The 24,012-nt window shown below is 41.8% G+C and overlaps 1 protein-coding gene across 10 annotated transcripts in view; it reads left to right on the top strand.

Moving 5' to 3' along the window:
- The window catches only part of RNFT2 (ring finger protein, transmembrane 2), a 91,619-nt gene extending 88,647 nt beyond the window's left edge, over positions 1–2,972 (top strand). For all 10 annotated transcript variants that reach the window (XM_056821677.1, XM_056821675.1, XM_056821673.1 and 7 more), the window contains one exon: positions 2,160–2,972. In XM_056821677.1, coding sequence (XP_056677655.1) covers positions 2,160–2,294 — 135 coding nt within the window. In that variant the 3' untranslated portion in view covers positions 2,295–2,972. The remainder of the gene's footprint in view (positions 1–2,159) is intronic.
- The last annotated feature ends 21,040 nt before the right edge of the window (positions 2,973–24,012 follow it).

Genomic DNA, 24,012 nt, shown 5'->3' with positions numbered 1-24,012 from the left:
GCCCCTGTACTTCCTAACTGTGTGACCCTGGGTAAGTCACTTAACTGCCATTGCCTAGCCCTTACCACTCTTCTGCCTTGTTGGAAGCAACATTTAGTATTGATTCTAAGATGGAAGGTAAAAATTAAAAAACAAAACAAGAATTTACATTTTATCCTAGAAGTCAAAAGGAGCCACTGGAGGGTTCTAACCCATGGAGTGATGGGCTCATATCTATGCTTTGGGAATATCTGTTTGGTGGCCGTATGAATGATAGTCTAGAGAAGGATAGTCCGGAGACCAAAAGACCACTCTGGAGACTGTTGCCATAGTCTAGGTGAGAAGGAACCAGAGTGAAGGCTTTGGAAGTGAAGGGAAGGGAGGGCAAATTGTGGAAGTGGAATCGATAAAGATGGCAACTCATTGGATGAGACTTTGCCAAGAAAATCCCAATGGGCTCACGAAGAGCAGCCATGGCTGAAACGACTCACCAACAAAGACAATAAGTGAATGAGAGGGAAGAGTTGATGATGACTGAGGCTAGGAACCTGGGCACCTGGAAGGATGATAGAGGCTTCCAGAGAAACAGAGAAGTTAGGAAGAGAGAGAAAGTTGAGGCCAAAGAGAATGAACTTTATTCAGGACGTGTTGTGTTGGAGATGCCTACAGTGGGACATCCAGTTGGAAATGTCCAAGAAGGTTATGTAGGATTAGAAGACAAGGGAGAGGCTTGGCCTGGATATCGGGCTCTGTTTTCCGAGAGGTTGAACCGGATAATGTGGAAGACCCCCTCCGAAGCCTCTGCTCTTTGAGGGATGTTTGAATTTGGGGTTCTTAATCTTCTATGATAGAGGACATACCAACAAGCATCGAGACACAGAGCCTTGAAATATAATTATGCATAAATGTCGACTCCTTGTTGGAATATAAGTTCCTTAAACTCCTTGAGAAACTTGACAATTTTTTGTTTATCTACTTTGTATCTACAAAGCTTAGCACCCTCAATCCTTTCACCTTCCTTTTCTGTACTGTCTTCCCCACTAGAATGTAAGATCCTTGAGGGCAGAGATTGTCTTTCTGCTTGTGATTGTACACTGAGGGTGCTTTGCACAACTCTTAAAAAAGAAAAAACACAACCTTACCTTCTGTCTTAGAATTGATGCCAAGTATTGGTTCCAAGACATAAGAGTGTAAAGGACTTGACAGTTGGAGTTGAGTGACTTGACCAAGGTCACACAGCTAGGAAGTGGCTGAGATTAGATTTGAACCCAGGACCTCCTGAATTCAGACCTGACTCTCTATCCACTGAGCCACCTAGTTGACTAGGCTCTTAATAAATATTTGTTGACTTGACTAGTGCAATGCCCAACTGTGTAGTACCTTCTTAATAAAAGTTCATTTGACCATATCTTATGATAATTTTATCTCTTATAATTATTAGCATGGTCCCTTCCATGTAGCAGATGCTGGATGAATAAACTAATTTTTAAAAATAAATAACTCAGGGGGCAGCTAGGTAACTCAGTGGATTGAGAATCAGACCTAGAGATGGAAGGTCCTAGGTTCAAATCTGGCCTTGGATACTTCCTAGCTTTGTGACCCTGGGCAAGTCACTTAACCCCCATTGCCTAGCTCTTACCATTCTTCTGCATTGGAATCAATACACAGTATTGATTCTAACGTGGAAGTTAAGGGAATGAATGAATGAATGAATGAATGAATGAACTAATTAATTAACCAATCATTAATAAATTAATTAAAGTTCATTAGATGAGTTTCCTTTGCATGCAAATTTAGCATCATGGTACCCTAGAAAGAGCTGTGAGTTTACTATCCATAGACTTGGATTCAAATCCCATCTCTGCCATTTACTTAACCTATATGACTTGACACAAGGCATTTCTATTCTCTTAGCCTCTATCTCTTCTAGAAAATGAGAGAGTTGGACTAGATTCTATCTAGGGTTTCTTTTCCAGTTCTAAATCTAGGGTCCTAATTTTGCATTCCTACCGCCTCAGAATCCAGCCCAGTGCCTATGATAGGTACATAATAAATGCTGCTTGTAGCTGGGTAAACTTGAGTGACATGGATAGAAATAAGGAAGCCAACAAGAGGGGTGGAAGGTAAAGAGTTTCTGTTTTGACCATATACTCCTCCCTCTCTACACCTTGTCCCCACAGCATGTCTTCTGCGAGGAGTGTCTCTGCCTTTGGTTTGATCGTGAGAGGACATGCCCTCTCTGCCGTTCAGTTGCCGTGGAAACCCTGAGATGCTGGAAGGATGGCACCACTTCTGCCCATTTCCAAGTGTATTAGGTCAGAAGACTTTTAGACTGGTGGAAAGGCCCAGGGGAGCAGATGTTGGGAAGGGCCCCTGGATCTCCATCACCCACCAATCTCATTTAGTTGGTTTCTTCCCAACAAAGCCTCCTGTCCTCATCCACATTCCATGAAGTCTATGCTGGTGAATAGCTGCTAGTCTGAGTCTCTTCCATGGGACCTTGTTCACTCTAGATCAGAGCTCACACCCTTGCTTCTCTATCCTTCCCTCCCTTCTCCTCCATAGACTAATGAAAGCCCCCAACCCTGATAATAGTCTCATCCCTTTTTGGCCAGGTCCCCTAAAAATAAGCCCTAAAGAATCTGACATGGTTCCATTGATTCATCCATCTTCCAGCCTTTCTTACCCCTCAGGAAGTAGTGGACAGTGTTAGTCACCTAGCTAGCTGTACTGTGCTCCCAACCCCCAGCTAGGTGGTGTGGTGAGTAGAACACAGGATTTGGGGTCAGTAAGGCCCAAGTCCAAATGTTGCCTTGACAGACACTAACTTTCTGACCCCAGGCTAAGGCACTTAGTAATTAGTATATAATCTTTCTGAGCCTTGAGGTTCCTCATCTCTAATATGGGCATAATAATACCACCTACCTCACAGGGTTGTTGTGAGGATGAAACATGGGAAGTACTTTGCTCTATAAATGCTTCTGTTAGGACTATTTGTATTATAGTGACCTGTTTACTGGACAGATTTGATGGTTTGGGCTGTCAACAAATGTTGGGATCATTTTTTGGCTTTCATGAAAAAGAGCCACTCCCCTCCCCATGTCCCTTGCTCAGTAAATTGGGTATGCCTCTACTCCATCTTAGGCACTAGCTACCATGCTGATGGTGGTAGGGTCTCCCTCACTAGAGGTTTCTAAGAAGATGTCAGATGCCCATCTTGTTGGGGTTCTCCAGAGTGGATTCCTGTTTGGGTGAAAGCTGAAGCAGATGGCCTTGGAGACCCTTTCCTCCTCTAGGATGCTAAAAATATAGCCATTCTGAGAAACTCGAGAAAGCCCCATGGACCACAGGTTAGGAGGGATAACTACATTCGGGATGGGATGGGCAACCTGTTGCCTGGATGTAGATGCCTTTCAAGCCCTCCTCCAGCACATAGAGCTTTGTTCTCTTTTCATATTCTTCCTCCCCGCTCCCCATTCTCATCCCTCTTCTGCCTCCTTTCCTCTTCCTCCCTCCCCCAACTGCTGCCTATCCATATGTGAACCACGTTATAGTCATATCACCTATATACTTTTATGTGTACATGTTGGCTCCCAATTACCTTGAGGGCAGGGGCAGGATTTTTGTATCCCCGACACTTAACAAAGTTGCTTGTTGAATGACTGACCATTCCCCTTGTCTGTGTATGCCGGCAGCACCCATAGGCATTGCTTCATCCTTCTGGAAGGCCAAAGAGACAGTGCACATTCTGGCTTTTTATACCCTCTGGGCATTGGGTCCAGTCATACTTGGGTTTGTCTAACTTAGGCTCTGGGGGGTCTTTAATTTTATTGTCTACTTCCCCTTTGAGAGGGATCCTGGCAGAGTGGATAGAGGCTAAAACTGTAGAATCAGAATGATCTGAGTTCAAGTCCAGCTTCTGACAAATCATTGATTTTCAGCCATACATAAGCTAATTAGCATCTCATTGCTTCAAAAACTTCTGCCAGATATATCAGTGCAAGGGATTTCCACATGGGGAATCCTCTACTTCCATGAAATTATAAATCCAATCAAGTAAAACCCTTCCTTCCAGCTTCTTCCCTCCTGCCTAGGACCCTAGATTTTGGTCTAGAAGGCACTTCAGATGCCATCAAGTTCAACTCCTCATGTTATTGCCCAGAAAGGTTACCTGGACAATAAACTATAAAAGCATCTACAAAGCTAGAATTTGAATTCAGATCCTCTTTCCACTTCTTGTCCTATGCTGCTTCCCAAACTGTCTTCAAGGAAATCACCACATCCTATTCCACAGAGACCACATTTCCATTTTTAATATTATTTTTTATTACATCACAGTCTTTTTTTTACATTTCACCTCTTCTTCTACTACCCAGAAAGATTAAAAAGCAATTCAGCCAAACCATTAAGGCATGAAGTGGGCCTAGCAGCATGTACACCATTTTTTTTATTCAGAGACTCCCACCTTTGCAAAGAAGGGAGATGCTTCTTCTCCGCTCTGATCTGGGGTCAAGCATGATCATTGTAATTATATAGCATTCAATTTCAGGGGAGGTTTTTGGTTTGGTTTTGGGTGAGGTTTTTTTTTTTTTTTAATGTTTGGCCTTTTTCACATTTCTCTTTGCATAGCAACCACAAAACCCAAGGAATCCTCTGCCTATCCCTCTGTGGCCTCTTCTATGCCAACCATCTTGCTCTCAGCCTGGGCCTTAGCACAACTCATTGATGCCAGAGCTCAGGAAGTGTGTAGGTTTTCAGAGAAGGAGGAGGAGGGAGAGCAGCCTGTCTGGTTAATAAGCAGATTATCCCACTGTCCTCAGGAGTGAGGCCCAGCCGTCTTGCTGTCACCAAGCCCCCAGACAGGATTATCTGAGCGCGTCCATCCGAAAAGCCATGGGGCATTTCTTGGGGCATGGAGCGAGTTGGGGCTTGGGGCATGGAGCGAGATTCTCCATCGCTCAACATTTTTGGCGTTTTCCCGGATCCCAGTGAGAGATCACCTTCCAGGGCAGCATGGCATCTTTCATGCTCCGTTACTATGGAAATAGCTATGATGTTCAAATCCCACTTGCCCAGATAAACAGGCAGGAAGGAGGGTACCTGAGGGAGATGCTGCTATATGTATGTATCAGCTTGGCCCTTCTTCTCTTCTCTTTCTATTAGCCTTAAGGAAAAAAACCAAAGGCAAGCAACGGGAGGCCCGGCAACTGGTTTATCATAAAAATTTCCCTGCATGCAGACACAGCAGAGGCATGATAAATTAGAGCCAGAGAAGGCTTATTAGCCGAGGCCGTGTGTGATCTAGGAGAGAAAGTGCTTTGGGGAGGTATCAGGAGACCCCAAATTGGGTTTCTAGCTTCCCTCACCCAATCCAGGATCTTGGAGAAGCCCCGAGGCAGGTTTTATGCTGGCAAACTGAAGCATATGGACAGCAAGAGCCCAGGAGAGAACGCAACACTTCCCATACAGGCAGAGGGGACTCCTGGGGAATCAGCATAGTGGGGGTTCATTAACAATCTCCCACGCCTCTATGGTTGCTTCTCGGGATTTTTCCAAGTGATGGAGCCCAGTTCTCCGAAACAGGTAACCAGATCAGGCCCAGGGTCCAGAGGATCTGACTCCCCAAAACACAGCCAGGGGAGAGTTCCCACAAGGGCATTTTTATTGTTCCCTAGCTAGGCAGGGCTGGAGGGGGCTTGAGAAGCCATCTAGGCCAACCCTAGAATGAAGATTTTACAGAGAAGAAAACTGAGGCTCAGACCTCAGGATCATAAGGAACACCAGAGGCTGTCTGGCCCAATCCTCTATATTTTATAGAAAAGGAAACAAACCCAGGAAGTTTCTTCTGGGTCTCCAGAGGTAGGATTTGTAACTGAATTCTCTGACTATAAATCTTTAAGCCCTTTTTGCTATACCATGCTGGCCCCTTAGTTCCAAAAGAGGATTTTACATCTCTCCAGATAGATTTAGAACTGAAGGGGACCTCAGAGACCACATCCAAGTCCCTTATTTTACAGATGGTGAAACTGAGTCCTAGACATGCTAAATGATTTGCCCACAAGCACACAAGGAATATGCGAGGACCTTTTTGCTTTCTTGTAGTAATGTCAGTTATTACTAATTAGTAAAAATATTAATAATTGATAGGATTAGTAATTAGTATGAAAATTAGTATAGAATATGAATTCTATCCATTAGTATAAAATATTACAAAGAATTAATATCTTGATTGTTAAAGAGCTTTAGTGGCCAAAAACCTCATTTTTAAAATGCAACTTTTGCTTTTTGTCAATTGACAAACATTTATTTTCTCTCCTTCCCCCTCTAAATCCCCTGCCTCCAACTGGAGCTGGGGAAGACAAGAAAAATAAAACCCTTGTAATAAGTGTGAATAGTCGAGCAAAATTAATTCCCACATTGGCTGTGTTCAAAAAGTCCGTCTAGGTCTGTTTCTCAAATCTATTACTTCTCTATCAGGAAGTGAGTGGCATGGATGGTTTATCTTCATTGAGTCTCTGGAATCATCAATTTCCTTTTTTTTAATAGAGGAGGAAACAGAAGTCCCAAAAGGAAATGACTTGTTCAAGATCACACAAGTAGCAAGTGGCTGGTTTGAGATCCCAATCAAGACCTTCTAACTCTGAATCCAAACAGAACCCCTTCCACTAAACATTGGCCTGGGAGTCTGAAAAAAACATGATAGGCTCCTATGTCGAGAGCCAGGAGAGACCTTGGAAGCTACCTAATCCCTTATTTTATAGATACATAAATCTGAAAATAAATAGATGTATAAATAAAAATATAAATGAGACACAAAGTTTAAGTAACTTACCTGGGATTCCACAACTAAGTAGTATTATGATAAGGAGAACGTTAGGAAATATTAGAGAGAGAACTTGAACCCAGGTCTTCTTGACTACAAAGCTGGTTTTCTGTCCAATGGGCTGCTGCCTTTTTTAGACCTGGGGCATCCATTCACATGAGGTCCTTGAAGGATGGATGCATAGGCTCTTGGCATGAGGAAGAGGATCTTCAGAAAGGGATAACCACTTCTCACATTTGGCAAAGCTTTGCCAGGCTCACCATTGTCGAGACTCGCCCAGTGTTGGGTCTGTGACTTGGCATATTTCAATAGGGGCATCTCCTTGACTCCTACACCAAGCCCTCTCCAAGCATCCGGCAACAGCTGTTACTGTGGCACAGTGGATGAAGCTTGGGGTTTGGTGTTGCCCTGAATTCAAATCCTGCCTCTGCCACTGACAGACTGTGAGCTTGGGTTGAACCCAACCTCTCTGATGGAGGCTTTGTCAATTGGCAAAGATGGCCAATGATGGAAATACTCAATGCTGGAGGAGTTGACTGAAAACTGGAAGGCTAGTGACCTATGAATAGAGCTATGAATGGTTCTCTCCATTCTAGAAGCAATTCGGATGTAGAGGAGGAAAGCATGACCTTCAATATCCCTACTCTTTGATTCAGAGATTCTACTGGTAGGAATATGCCCCAAGGAGGTCAAAGACTACATAATGATCATATAGACACCAAAATCTTTATTACAGCATTTTTTGTAGTAGCAAAGAACTGGAAACAAAGTTATTACCCATCAGTTAGGGAATGACTTAGCTCAATGTGGTCCTTGGACATCATGGACCATTTTTGTTATAGGAAACAATGAATATAATGGATACAGAAAGCGTGGGGATAGACCTGTGTGCACTGATACAAAGTCAAATTAGTAGAACTGGAAAAAGCAAGGTATACAGTGACTACAACTGAACATAAAAAACAATCAGAACAATAGACACCGAATGTTGTTGTTCAGTCATGTCTGATACTTTGTGACCCAATCTGGAATTTTCTTGCAAAGATACTAGAGTGATTTGCCATTTCCTTCTTATTTTAGAGATGAGGAAACTGAGGCAAAGAGGGTTAAGTGACTTGCCTAGGGTCACAGAGCTAGTAAGTATCCAAGGCTGGATTTGAACTCATGTTCCCCAGAATCCAGGCCTGGGACTCTATCCACTGTGCCACCTTACTTCCCTTGGACACTGAATACTGTCTAATTATAATAACCAAAATGATCTTGAGTTATAAGAAGCCTTCCTTCCTTTCTTTGCAGAAGTGGGGGGCTATTGGTCCAGAGTAGCACACCCACAAATGTCAGACTTTTGTAATGGGTTGGTTAACTTTAATTTTCTTATAATTTTGTTATAAGGGGTAGCTTTCTGGGAGGGGGAAGGGAGATGCTTTGGAAGATGTAGGTGATATAAAAATCAATTTAAAATGATTTGAGAAAAGAAACAACATGAGGAATACAGAGAAGCATAGGAGACCTTATATGAACTGATGCAAAGCAGAATCAGGGAAACTTGACGCACAATGACTACACTAATGTAAATGGAGAGAGAAATTGGAATTGAATGCTATGAAATGATAAGGAACGCATTACCCCAAAGAAGAGATAAGAAAAACCATTTCCCTCCTTTCTTTGAAGTGGGGACAGTGGGTATGGGAAACTGCATATAAAGTCAGTGTTTTTCAGTGTATTGCTTAATTTTGCTGATCTGCTGTTCTATTCACTTTTAGAATTTCCTTATTACAAAAAATGACCCTCAAGAAAGGGGAAGGAGGGATATATTAAAAAATGTAGGTGATAAAAATGTATTTCTTTTTCTTTTCCCCCTCTGAAAAAAGAAAAAGAAAGAAAATAAGAGGAAGAAAGAGAATGAGGAAGAAAAGAAATAAGAAAAAGAAGGGGAGAAAAAATTTAAGAGGAAGGAGGAAAACAAGCACTTTTAAAATATCTATTTGGGGTCAGGTGCTTTATAAATATTATCTTGTTTAATCCTTACAACCATCCTGAGAAGAAGATGCTTTTATTATCCCCATTTTACCACCAGGGAAACTGAGGCAGGAAGATAGTTGAGGAAACTGAGGCAGACAGAGGTTAAGTGGTTTGCTCAGTCACACAATTAGTGTCTGAGGCCAGATTTCAGCACGTGAAAATGAGTCTTCCTGATTCCAGGCTGCCTCTGAACAAGATGCCCTCCAAGGTACTTCCTAGTTTTCGGTCAGTGATTTGCTAACCCTGAGATCCAAAGGAGACTGTAGATTGGCTTGGAATCTGTGAGGAAGAAGGGAATTGGAGCCAGAACCCAGGGGCACCTATTTTCCCATTATAGCTAGGCTAGGGCACCATGGGGGTGAAACCAGGATAGCAATCTGCTCCTATTTGCATACTCATTAACATGTTAATTGAACAGATCTCATACTTTAGCTGGGATGATTTCAGGGCATTTGAATCAGACTGCTTAGAAAGGGGACCTGGGAGCAGCAGGCAGGACATTCTCTATTCCACACAATAGATTTTCTTCTTCAGCCTGACCAGAAATGGGATAATCATACCCATATTTCCCATTTCTGTAGCATTTCAAGGTTCACAAAGCCCTGGAAGATAGAGTACCAACATTATTCCCATTTTATAGTGGAGTAAACTGAGGCTTGTAGAGGTTAATCATCTGGTCCAAGATCACACTATAGGTCTTAGATCTGGAACCATCTATTCTAACCCCCTTTGTTTATGAATGGGAAAACTAGGACCTCAGGGAGTAGTGAGTTGGCCAAAAAAAGTCACACGACTTCTGAGGCAGGATTTGAACCCTAGTCTTTGAACTCCCAAATCTAGCCTTCATGGTTCTGGAGCACCGATGTGTGTCTATGTTGACTCTTCCTGTCCAAGTGTCATGTATGCATCGATCCCCAGCAGTCTTTAGGTCTCAAAACAATCATAACAGGGAAGAGAATCCAGAGGGAGCAGCCCCTTCCCACTTGGGCCCCCACCTACCCATTTCCATAGCCTACCCCCCCAGGAGAAAAATGAAAAAAAAAAAACAACCAAGGCTTTGAGCTATAGAGCACAAAGGATTTTTTAATAAAGTCATTATAAATATGTACAAAGAGTCTTTCAAGGTACGAAATCCTTCTTACAAAAGATAGCCCAGCAAACGTCATATCAGAAACCAGAAGGGTACATTCTCGAGTTCGTTGCATCCCCATTGAGGGCTGGCAGCCAGTGGGGACCAGCCCAGCCACACCGTAAAACCCACTCCAGAAATGTTCTGTGCCCAGTGCCAAGATTCTCCTTGAACAAGAATTCTTCACCTTGTTTGTGTCCCAGGACCCCTGAGCAGTCTGGGGAAGCCCAGAGGCCCATTCTCACAATCGTGTTTGTAAATTAATAAAAGGAAATACATAGGATTAGAGAAGAAATCAGTCCTATTGAAATAAAAATGATTTTTTTCCCATTCAAGTTTATGGGCTCCCTGAAAACTATCTCTGGATCCTTTGGGGAATCCATGGATCCCAAGAAATCTTTCCCTAAAGTAAATTGTAAATTCATTGCCCCAAAACAGAGTTTTTAGTACAAAAAGGGAGTGGGGGGTGAGACAGAAGGAATGGGTTTGGAAATGGGAGTGGATGGGAGGCAGAAATGTTTTCCCAGTACCCAGTGCTCTGGAATGAGGTTGGAAAGCTGGTGACAAATGAGATGCTGCTTCTAGGATCTGCGAGGGACCTTGGGGCTTAACCGAAGCAATCACCTCATTTTACATAGGAGGAAACTGAGGCTAGGAGATGGGACAAGACTTGCCCAAAAGTAAATTAGTCATCTGTTATAGAACTGAAATTCAAATTGGGTCCTCTTGTCACCAAAGCCAATGTTCCTTCCACTACATCCCATGATGTTTTGGAGGACTGGGACCCAGAACAGGTAATAAATAAAATGAAACATGACGGTATCCTAAAGGCATTGGACAGATTAAAAACCAAAGGATACTGTCCCCAGCTTTGTCCACATCCTTTTACATAAAACTGTGGACGGTTCTCGTAGGCCCTGGACCAGTCACGTTGTCATAATCAAGATGGAACGTGAAATGTGACGATGTGGGACAGCAAACCACACGGCCCTACTGGGGAGTGCCCACACCTCACTGCTGGGCTAGAAGGGACCTCTAATATCATTTTGTCCAATCTCAGCCAAGACTACCCCCAAGCCATGAATGAAAAACAGATTTCTATTATAGACTGAAAATTCAATATGAGAGAAGTCCTCTGGTTCCCCCCTAAAGAGTCCCTACCAGGGTCTCTCAATAGATTTCCAACAAGGAACAAATTCCTTTCAAGAGAGGCTAGGTGGGTTACTGTAGAGACCCAAAGTCTCCAGTAGAAGGGAGGAAGATACATTTTCCAAACCCTGCCTTTAAAGAAGGCAAATCCTTGGACTAACCCAAGTAGGTCTTATCACAGGATAAAAGGATCTGGGACCAGAAAGGACCTTGGAGAGCACCTAGCCTAACCCTCTCATTTTTTTTCTTCAATAGAGGAAGTTGAAGTCCAGAAAAGGAACTCAACCAAGCTTATACAGAAAGTAAGGAGCCAGGGCAGAATTTTAACTTGTGTCTCTAACTCCACATCTGGCCTCTATCCACTATATCACTAATTTAGAAAATTTTTCTTATTTCCCTTTTAAATTTATCTTTCTTCCCAGCTCACGGCTTCTCCTTATGGTTAATCAAAATTTATGGCCCCAAAACTGTGTGGGAGTCCAGATACCAGCCTTCCCTTTTAACTCAGCTCCAGTGCATCTAATTGAAGAGATGATTTCTTAACCATATTCCACAGCTGATGAAAGCCTCTTGGCTCCTCCTGTAAATTCAGTAAATTTCAGTAAATTCAGTAAAAAAAAAAATGAAGGATGTGAAAAGTTATTCTAGCTGGTTACTTCCAACTTCAAAGGGAGAAAATTCAAAAAGATATTATTTGCTTCTGAGGGAGGGGTTGCTCATAGGGAATCTTGAAGTCCCAGGAGCACCCCTGATCCTACAGGGCCCCCCCCCACCTCTTGAAGATGTAACCCATTTTCTAGAGCAGTGGTTTTTGAGAAATGAGCCCAGGCCATTCTTCCCTGGAAGCCAGCACCTAGACGATGATCTCAGAACCTGCCCCCCTCTGCAATAGTGAGCCAGTCTGCTGAAATCCAAGATGAGGTCTTTCTTTATTTTTAAGCATTGCCTGAATGCTCACCCCCCTCCCTCTCTCCCTCCCTTTCTCCATCTCCTTTGAGGCTCCACAGTGAAGCTAGTCAAAATCAATGACTTCTCAGCGTCTGGAGAACAGAGGGAGAGAAGGAGAGTGAAAGAGAAAGGGGGAAGAACCTGAGAAATGGAACTCATGGTCAAAATATGGACAATAACAAAAGATCCTGGCTCACCATCCCATGCAATCCCCATAATGCAATGAGTAGACAGCAGAGAAATACACGAATATATATCATGCATCAATTTCCTAATATAAATGTCAATCACGAGTCCAGTCTCGTATCAAAATGAGCATAAAAATGGCCCCTTGTCAAAAGCAGGTGCCACAAAGAAGTGCACTCACGCTAATGATGTGCCCCCTTCCCCAAAAAATGCAAGGTTTAGATATACATTTGCTAATAATACATGGAAAACTATATACAGGGAGTCCTAGCCATAAAGCTTTGGGGTGTGCCTGGCTCTCTCAGCAAACTGGCTTTCCTGAAATCAAAGTCTCCCCCCAGAGCACAGCCCCCACACCTTTTGCTGGAGCAATCTTAATCCCTGCAGCAGAAGTGATTGAAAGGCTAGCCAAAGGAGGGAGGGAGGAATCCAAGTCTGAGAAGGTCATCGTTGGCTGGGAACGTTTCCCTCCACTCAAAACTAGAGGTGTCTGGAAAAGACAGCCCTTAAATAAACACCATCTTGTGGTACCACTAACTAGCCAAGAAGCACACCCCAGGAAAAGTCAAGGACAGCGGTAAGCCAGGAGAGACCTTAACATCCCCTGTGGAGGCAAAGAACTTGGGGATGGGCATCACCTGCCTTTTCTCAGCCTCCCTCCTGGCTGCCCAACTCCAGTATCCATCCACAGGGCTCAAAGCCCCAGAGGGAGGGCCTGAGAGACCTGGTGAAAAGAGAGGTGCAAGTACCTGGAATTTGGAGTTTCAATGGCTGCATCACAGCCTGGCGCACTGAGTCAAATCCAACTGGAGGGAAGGATGGAGAAGAGATCACCTGTCTTCCTATGTTGTTTTTATTTTCATGTGAGTATGATTTAGAAAAGGCTGGGGTGGGGGGTGGCAGCAGGAATTGAGACCCTGCCATGAAGCTCCTTAAGCTCCTTCTGCGTTCTAAGGGAGCCGCCTCTTTTCAGCAAATGCCAAGGGACCAGTCCCGTTTCAGCCAGATGAGCCCAATGAACTCCCGCCACTAGCACCGTGCTCTCGCAGCTGGGACTCCCAGCCACCAAGCGAGCGGAGCTGCTGCCCACAACATGTGTTGTGTAGTATTTGGAATCTACCGTCTGGGCATTCGCTCTCTTGCCCATTGAGACGACAGGAGATGGAATGCCCAGCGCAGATGTATAATACCAGTTGTTGATTTTTGTTTCGTTTTGGTTTTTGAATGAAAACAAAAATAATAATAATAATTGCTCCCTGGGGAGACTGGAGCGGAGCTCCATTCAGAGGTGCATTCTTATAGATCATCTACAAACTTCTGAAAAGAGGAGCTTATCTCGAAAACCTCTGGCACCTTGCCAGCCTGGTGCCTACTGCTGGAATGCCCGTCAGCTTCTCCCCTCTGCTCGAAATCCGAATCAGCATCTTGGCTCTGGGATCCCAGAAACCCAAGAGCAGAGATTCCTTGGAATTGCTGTGGAATGGATGGATTCCCAGGGCAACCCTTGAAGAGGAGGGGAGAACTCTTGGCTCACTGGTGGGGCTAAGTTTTCTCTTGCTGAGCCATTGCCATACCCTCACTAATGCCTGGGGTATGCCCAAAAGGACCCAAGGACAGGAAGGAGAATGTAGCAAACAACACATGACAGCTCATCCCTTCGAAAACAAAAATTCTGAATAAGCAAAATGAATTTTTCTTCCATCCCTGGCCCCACGAGCAGCTTCAGCACAACGGTAGCACCAGAAAGGCAGTGTAGCACCTGGCAACTATGAAAACGCAGCACCAAAGATACCAAACAGATAGAAAAATGGATCTGCCCCCCCAATGGGGGCAGAGTTTCTATATACACAAACTAGGTCTGGTCAGAATGTTCCAAGGTGGAAACACCCTGGACTCGTGCCCACCCCTTGACAAGACTAGCAGGTCTCCATTCCCCATCCGTACCCCACTGGTGGCTATCACCAGGGGTTTGACTCTGGCCGTGGGAAATGTGCTAGCCTTGTCCCCATGGGCCTTCACTTCCTGCACCTCAAATGTGGAGGGGACAAATGTTCATACTGCAAGTCGCATAAAAGGAACGGGAACGCCCGTTCTCAACAAGGCATGCAGAGATGATAAATATTCCTATTCTCTCTTATATATATATATATATGTGTATATGTATATATATGGATAGGTTTCTGTTTCTATTTCTGCTGCTGGATGTCTGAAGAGCTCCTCCAGTCCAATTCGGCATTCCCATTGCCCGAGGTGTTTTTAGGTCCTCCACTTTTCCGCTCCTGGTGCCACCTTTCTGGGCCAGTGGCTACTCATGCTCTGGATTCCCTCCAGGAAAATGGGATCCAGCTTGCTCCAAGGACACAGGATTCTCTCCAGCCTGGGGAAAGAAAGATTTGCATCTCACTCATTGAACACCAGTGGCTTCTGCTAACCAATCAACCAGTATTTCTTTTGAATCACTTACTATGGCCATGGTGGAGAACCTATGGCACACATGCCAGAAAGGACACACAGAGCCCTTTCCATGGGCTCCGTCACCCCAGAACAGAGTTTGCCAGAGTTTATTATTAGAAAACCAGAGGGATGTGGGGCCAGGCTGCTCCCCTCTCCCTCTCCTGAGGACATTCCTCACATCACTCACCCCTCTAAAAGGTTCACCATCACTGTACTAGGGGTTTGGCACTCATGATAACAACAAAAATACCAATCTTAGCCATTAAGCATACTAAACAAGAACGTGAGGCACAATGGAAATTGGACTCTCAAGAAGGAGAGAACACTGGTTGTGCTTATTCCCTGTGTGACATTAGGTGATTCAACCAACATCCCTGCAATATGAAGGAATTAGACTCAAGAACCTCTGAGTTCTCTTCTAGATAAAGATTTATTATTCTTTGTATAACCCTGGAAATTGAGTGCTCTGCTGATCTCAATTTTACAAATGAGGAAAGATGGTCTTTTTTTTTTAATTAAGTATAATTTTTTCATTTTTTATTGTCATGCAAAACCCACTTCCATATTGGTCACTGTTGTAAGGGGTAAATTCATACATAACCAGAACCCCAAAATAAAACCATAAATACAATGATGGGAAAGATGACTCCCATAGTTCTTTCTCTGGAGATGGAGAGAGTGTTCCCCATAGTAAATGTTTCAGGATTGCCCCATATCGTTGTATGGCTAAGAGTAGCCAAGTTTTCACAGATAATCATCAAAACACAGCCTTTAAGAGGTAAGATCCTTTGCCAAGAGGCCCTCAGGAAGTCCAGCCCTGTGTGGTCCTGGGTCCTGGAGTCTGTTGGATGTTCTCTCACCCTGTTGGATGTTGAAGCAAGTACCTCCCCCTCCACAAGTCACTTTTCTTCATCTTTGATGTGAAGGGATTGGATTTGTTGGACTCTGACATCCCATAGATCTATGTTCCTATGGCCCAATAAGGTCCTCTTGGGCAGAGAGAACCATAACTAGGGAGAGAGAACTGGGCTTTGTCCCAGGGAAGGGATTTGGAAGCTCCACTGAGGAGGGAAGGAACATTCTTCCTCTCTTGCCCAAACTACCCCTCTACTGCCATCTTCCCCTTCCTTCAACAGTGGAGAAACCAGGATGGGTTCCTTTTCCACCCTCCAACCCCAGAAGCCACACGTCATGTATGTGTACCCCCAATCAACCACTGTCACTTGTCCCAGGCAGAGAAATTGTTAATTATGTTTATGTGGCCAGGAACTAAGTCTTCTAAGTCTCTCATAATCTTGATTGGTTCAGAGGGTCAATATTTGTCCAATAACCATTGCACCCACAGTCTGTACTAGTTCTGTCGGTAGAGCCCCCCAAACAAGTCTTATATCCTACATGGAAATTCACAGTCATGGAGGTTTGATGGAAACCATCGTGCCTACAACTTATACTAAATCCTTTGGTAGAGGCCCCCAAAACATGGCTCATGTCCTATAAGAAGGGGATTTCCAGGCCTTGAGTTTTGATAGAACAAACTGTGCCCACAGTCTGTACTATTTTTTTGTAGAGGCCCCCCAAATAGAGCTTGTGCCCTATGTGGGAATTCACAGGCTTTGAGGTTTGATAGAATATATGCAATCAGGTGGCAATAAGTATTCCACTTTCTGACCACCAAACCAAGAACATAAAGTGTGAGATTTGTCAGCCATTGATTTGGAATTAAAGGACAGCTATCAGAGTGGAGAGAGACCAGTTGTAGAGTCAAGGAGAGCTGAGTTCAAGTTCTCACTCTTACACAAACTCACTCTGTGATCACAGGCAAGTCATACAATCTCTCAATTCAACCCCCTTTACAAAGCCCACTTGTCCAGCAATTCTCTAAAAGTGGAAGTTATAGTAGAGTTTCTGATCTGCCTTAGCAGAGGAACTTTCCACACCAGAAGTTCCCTAAGTCAATTTTTCATTCAGTTCCTAGGACCAAACATGGACTGGGTACCAAGAATGGACCTCAGAGGCATCTTGTCCAATTTTCTCATTTTAAAGATAATAACTTACAAGACCAAAGATTTAGAGTGAAGCCATTTTTTCTAACCCCTTCATTTTACAAATGGAGAAACTGAGGCTCAGATGACTAGCCCGTGGTCATAGAGCCAGTAAGTATGAGACAGGCTTTGAACCCACATCTTCTGGACTCTGAACCAATGAAATAATAGAAATAAATGAACCAAATGCACACAGACAATTAAAAGTCTATTACATATCAGTCAGTGCAATATTGCCTCCACCATCTTTTTCCTCAACTACTTAGATTTGAAGCCCTTTATAGTTCTATCTGTTTCTGGCAAAATTTTGGGTTTTTTTTTTAAATAAGTATTTATTTCTCCTCCTTCCAAATCTGACAAATTATTTTAAGATGGAGAGCAGAGGGTTGAACATAATCATGGCAAGTCCCAGCATTTGAAAGATGAAAGATGATAGAATGGTTATAGTTTATTAAGATTTTATCCTTTTTTTTGCTTGTATTTTGTTGATAATTATTAAAATTATAATTGGGGGGACACTAGCATAATACTTGGGTTAACTGTAGATATTGTAACGAGATGACCCCTTCTTATTCCAGCCCTCCACATTTGTGATGGGGGGAGGAGAAACAGTTATTAAGCACCTACTGTGTGCCAAGTGCTATACAAAGCAATTATATTTCATAGTTTTATTATGATTTATTCACATTTTCTTTGCATTGAGGTTTCTAAAGTGTCTTACCCACAAGAATCTTATCAGGTAGGTAGTGCACCTAGTACTTTCCTTATTTAACAGATGAGGAAACTGATGGTTCAATGAGGTTTAGGGATTTCCCCAACCTTTGCTCGGAGACCTCCACTAGAGAGGAAACCCCCTACCTCCTGAGGCTGCCTATTCCACTTCAGAATGGCTCCTTCGATTCCCAGCATCAAGGCTACCTTTGCCTCCCAGTATCTTTCACCCAATGTTCTTAATTCTGCTCACTCTGGCTGAGCAGAACTTGAACACAGATCTCATATCCTCCCAGAGTCTTCTATCCTCCAGGATAAATATCCGCAGGTCCTTCAATTGACTCTCCCATGGCGAGGTCTCAAGACCCCCACCAGACTATGTGCCCTCCTCTGGACATTCTCCTGCTTCCTGGGAATCCTTCCCAAAAGGCAACCTCCCCCAAATTCAGCCCAATACTCCAGATGTGGGCTAAACTAAGAGAGCTTCCTGGTTGTGCCCACTACAAACTTTTCACTGGAACATGTTTCTTTTTTTCTTTTTTTTTTAATTAATGAATGCTTGCAGGGGGACAAGAAAATAGATCTTTAAGGGGGTGCCCTGACACCTTTTGGAACAGAGAAAACGCCTTCTACCTTGACCTTTTTTCTTAGTTTTTACAACAAAATAAGCTAGAAGCGGGCATATCTCTAGTACCAATGTTAACAGCTTAGAAAGCTGTAGAGAAAGACCCTCCTCAGGGGAATAATCATGGAGGTGAGAAGGATTCCTCTGGTCCCAATTACCACTTAAATGATGAGACATCTCTCTGGTACCAGTTTTTTAGGAGGTTCAGAAGTGAAAAGGATCTGGGATGGAAATTAGAATGAGACTTAGAGTTTGTAGAAAGACTTGAGGAAAGGGAACTCCTGGGTTCTAGATTCCTAGGAAAAGGAATATTATTTCATCATCATAGCTAATATTTAAATGGAACTTAGTATGTGCCAAGCTTTTTACACAGATTATTTCATTTGATCCTAAAAGGTAGGTGCTATTATCATTACCGTTTTCTAGAGGAGGAAACTGAAGTAAGCATGATGAAGTGACTTGCCTGGGCTCCTCACAGAGCTAGTAAGGATATGAGGCTGGATTTGAACTTGAGTCTTCCTGATTCCAGCCCCAGCACTCTATCCATGAGTTCTATTATTACTACTATTACTACTACCACCACCACCATCACCACCACCACTACCACTACATTACTACTACTACTACTACCACTACTACTACTACTACCACTACTACTACCATTACCACTATCACTACTATTACATTACTACTACTACTATGTCTACTCCAATTACTACCATTACTACTACCATCATTACCACTACCACCACTACCACTACATTACTTCTTATTCCCTTTCTTCCTAGAACTATCAATCCTGGTCCATCACCAATCCACATTTCAAGCCATAAAGAGCCATCAGAAGAGGACTATAGTAGTGAATAATAATAATAATGATAACTGACTTTTTTTTGGTGTTTCCAGTTTTACTGTGTGCTAGAGACTGGGGATACAAAGACAAAGGATAGCATCGTCCCTGATTCAGGTAGCTCAAATTCTATAATAAAATCATAGACTGAAAAACCTCAGAAGCTTCTCATTTTACAGATGAGGAAACTGAGGCCCAGAGGGAGTAAGTGATTTGGCCACAGTCATAGAGGTACTAAGTGTAAGCAGTGGGATTTGACCTACATCTTCTGATTAACTAGAGTTAGTTTTTTTTCCCCGCTGTACCACTTATCTATATCTTTATATATGGAGAGAGAGACAAAGAGACAGATAGAAAGAGAGACAGAGAAACAGATAAAGAGAGGAGGAGAGGGATAGATAAAGAAACAGAGAAAGAGAGATAGACAAAGAGACAGAGACAAAAAGAGGAAGACAGTGGAGGGGAAGGAGAGAGGGGGAAAAGAGGGATAGATAGAGAGGAAGACAGAGTGGGGGGAGGGAAGGAGGGAGAGAGAGAAAGAAAGGGATAGATAGAAAGAGACAGAGAAAAAAAGAGGAAGACAGAGTGGAGGGGAAGGAGAGAGGGGGAAAGAGGGATAGATAGAGGAAGACAGAGTGGGGGAGGGAAGGAGGGAGAAAGAGAAAGGAAGAAAGGGATAGAGACAGAGACAAAAAGAGAGGAAGACAGTGGAGGGGAAGGAGAAAGGAAGAGAGGGATAGATAGAAAGAGACAGAGACAAAAAAGAGGAAGACAGTGGAGGAGAAGGAGAGAGAGGGGGAAGAGAGGGCTAGATAGAGAGGAAGACAGTGGGGGGAGGGAAGGAGAGATAAAGAGAGGAAGAGAAGGAGAAAGATAGAGAGAGAGAGACAAAGAGAGAGACAGAGAGAGAGAGAGAAAGAGATAGAGAGGGAGGGAGACAGAGACAAAGGCAGAGACAGAGAGAGAGAGGAGCTCAGAGGTCCTTTCAGGGGAACCAAATAATCAAAATTGTTTTCAACAATCAAAAAATTTAATATAATAAATATCAACAAAAGCTCTTGGGGAGGCCCATGATAACTTTTAAGAGAGTGCAAAGAGGGGTGGGTAGATGGGTGGCACAATGGATAGAGAGCCAGACCTGGGAGACAGGAAGTTCTGGGTTCAGTTCTGGCCTCAGACACCACCTAGCTGTGTGACCTTGGACAAGCTACTTAACTGATTGCTTTGCCCTTATTATTCTTCTACCTTGGAACAGATGCTTAGTATCAATTCTAAGACAGAAGGTAATAATTTTTTTTTTAATAGTGCAAAGTGTCCTGAGACCAAAAAGTCTGAGATCTGCTGGTATGGAGGGTCAGAGATTAAGTGACTTGCCCAGGGTCATGGTGTCTGTCTATTTCAGAAGTGGCATGTAAGCTTAGATCTTCCTGTAATCAAGGCTGGCTCTTTATCCACTGTACCATGTGACCTATCCTATATAGAATAAATAGAAAATAAGTATATTCATAGAAGTTAGAGTGCAGCTAGATAGTGCAGTGGATAGAACACCAGCCCTGAGTCAGACGGTCCTAAGTTCAAATCCAGTCTCAGACACTTCCTAGCTATATGAACCTTGATAAATCACTTGATTGGCTCTGTTTGCCTCAGTTTCCTCAAATGTAAAATGGGCTGGAGAAGGAAATGGTAAATCACTCTAGTATCTCTGCCAAGAAAACCCATATTTTTGGTTCGAGGGCATCAGAAAAGGCTTCAAGTAGATCAGTGGTGTCAAATTCAAACAGAAAAGGGGCCACAAATCAGTAAGTAGCTTAATCACTAAATTACTACTTACGTGGCTATGGGCAAAATATTCAGGCAGAAAACCGCATTAATGTCATTTCACCCTGTTTGCCCTCATTTCCTCAGGGTCTGTCAAATGAGCTGGAGAAAGAAATGGCCAACCACAGGAAGACCCCAAATGGGGCCACAAAGAGTCGGGTCTAAAACAACAGGGCCACAATAAAAAAAAATTGTATTTTTATATATTTTGCTAAATATCTCCCAATTACATTTGAATCCAGTTCGGGTCTCATGCAAGAACATTTGATACCTCTGATGGAGAAGCGGCCCTTGAGTTGGGTTTTGGGGGAAGTGAGGAATTGATTCTACAAGGCAGAGGGAAAGAGGGGGAGCATTCCAGGCCTGGGGGATGGCCACGGCCTCCATAACACTGACAAGGACAGGGAGGACTCAGTGGTCAGGAGGTGAGTCCAGAGAATAGGATGCTGAGGCAAGATGCGTTTACTGCCATTCATTCACAGTAAGCAGGAACAGCCTCGAGCTTCTGTGTCACTGCTTTTTCCAGACTGGTTAGGCTTCCCGTATCACAGACTTAGAACTGAAAGAAGCTCAGAAGTTCTCTCTCTGATTCTCTCCTTTTGAAAAAGGACAATATTGTGACCTAGAAGGTGACCAAGATGTAGAAGGGACAGAATCCAACCCCTTGATGTTCCAGAAGAGAAAATGGAAAGCTTTAGGCTCTCTCTCTACTCTCTGATACCCTGGAAAAGCCAAGTCCATTATTACGTGAGAGCTGTCTGGATGAATGGGCTTGCTGTTCATGGGCAAGACCACCATCATTTCTCAGAAGGCAGTAGGAGCTATGTCTCCCACAAGTCTCTTTTTTATTTAATTTTTATTTTTTTATACCCTCACCTTCTGTCTTGGGATCAATACTGTGTGTTGGTTCCAAGGCAGAAGAGTGTGGTAAGAGCTAAGCTATAGGAGTTAAGTGACTTGACCAAGGTCACACAGCTGGGAAGTATCTGAGGTCACACTTGAACTCAGGACCTCCTGACTCTCAATCCACTGGCTACCCAGCTGGCCCCTCCCATAAGTCTCTTGATGACCTCTGCTGACAAACATTTCCAGCTCTTAATCTATGATTCTCTCATTCTAAATCACACTAACCTCTTTGTATCATCTATAAAATATATATAGGGTGTTAGAAGACCTTTAAAATCCCTTCCAACTCTAAATTGAAGATCCTATGAAGTGGCATAATATATAGTGTGCTGGGCTTAGAGCCAGGAAGACCTGAGCTCAAATCCAGCTGCAAATATTTACTTGCTGTGTGACCCATGGCAAGTCATTTCCCTGTCTGCCTCAGTTTCCTTGTCTATAAAATGGAAGTGATAATAGCACCTGTCTCTCAAGACTGTTGTGCTATGAGGATCAAAATATATTATATCAAATTGTGTAATATCTATATCAAAGTATGTGTCTATTATGTAATCATGTAGATCAAATGTATCTATTATCTCAAATTATATCATTATTACATATTATGTCTATATAGCTATCATGTCTAATTATATAATTATATCATGTCTATGATATCAAATTATATAACTATATTATATAATGTATCTATTATATCAAATAATGTAAATATATGTACATGTCTCTACATAGGTCTAATATTAAAGTTTGTATCTATATACATCTATTATATCAAATTATGCAATTATCATACTACATATCTAGTATATCAACTTATGTATCTATATATCAAATTATGTAATTATATAATATATATTTTATTTTATCACAATTGTTTTATATTATACATGCATCTACATGTGCATCAATTATATCATTGTGTATCTTTGTGTATTTATTATATATCTATTACATAGAATTATATAAATATATATTATATCTAGTATATCAACTTATATATCTATATATTAAATTATATAATTATATAATGTATCTATTTTATCACATCACAATTGTTTTCTATTATACATGTAGCTATATATGCATCAATTATATTATTTTGTATCTACATGTATTTATTATATATTTTATATAGAATTATAGAATTATATATTATATCTAGTATATCAACCTTTGTATCTATACATCAAATTATATAATTAGCATATGATGCATCTATTATATAGAATCATAATTGTTTTCTATTATATATGTATCTATGTATGTATCAATTATATTATTATGTATCTACATGTATTTATTATGTATTTGTATATAGAATTATATATTATATCTAGTATATCAACCTTTGTATCTATACATCAAATTATATAATTATTATATGATGCATCTATTATATCGAATCATAATTGTTTTCTATTATACATGTATCTATGTATGCATCAATTATATTATTATGTATCTACATGCATTTATGATGTGTCTATTATACAGAATTATACAATTATCATATATTATATATCTCATATATCAAAGTATGTATCTATACATCAAATTATATAATTATCCTATGATGCATCTATTATATCGAATCATAATTGTTTTCTATTATACATGTATCTATGTATGCATCAATTATATTATTATGTATCTACATGCATTTATGATGTGTCTATTATACAGAATTATACAATTATCATATATTATATATCTCATATATCAAAGTATGTATCTATACATCAAATTATATAATTATTATATAATATATCTATTATATTGAATCACAATTGTTTTATATTATACATGTATCTATGTATACATCAATGATCTCAAGTGATGTATCTATGTGTATTTATTGCATACCTGTTATGTAGAATTATGTAATTATATATTACACATGTATCTATTAAATTAAAGTATGTATCTACATAGACATCTATTATATCAAATAATATAATTATTGTAGATTATACATGTATCTACATATATAGCTATTATGCCCAATTATGTATCTATGTACATTTATTATATGTGCCTATATGTATCTATTGTGTATAATGATACAATATTATATTAAATTATGTATCGATAGCACCCAATTATAGAATTATTCTATGTTTGTATGTAGCTATTAGATCGACTCACGGAATTATTATATGTGACATCAAATGAGAGAATATCTGTAAAGTACTGAGCACACAGCCGGCGCTTCCTAAGTTCTTTTTCCTTTCATTCTCCGACTCCTACTGATGCTGCTCCCTCACCAGTCACCCGTCCCGCCACCCAGAGACGCCCGCACAGGACCTGAAGGGGGAGCGATGCTCATGAACGCTCCCCCGTTTTCTGATGCTTTCAGGTTTACAAAGTGCTCGC

This window comes from Monodelphis domestica, chromosome 3, assembly GCF_027887165.1.
Source record: "Monodelphis domestica isolate mMonDom1 chromosome 3, mMonDom1.pri, whole genome shotgun sequence".
NCBI lineage: Eukaryota > Metazoa > Chordata > Mammalia > Didelphimorphia > Didelphidae > Monodelphis > Monodelphis domestica.
This window is presented reverse-complemented; position numbering and strand designations above follow the sequence as displayed.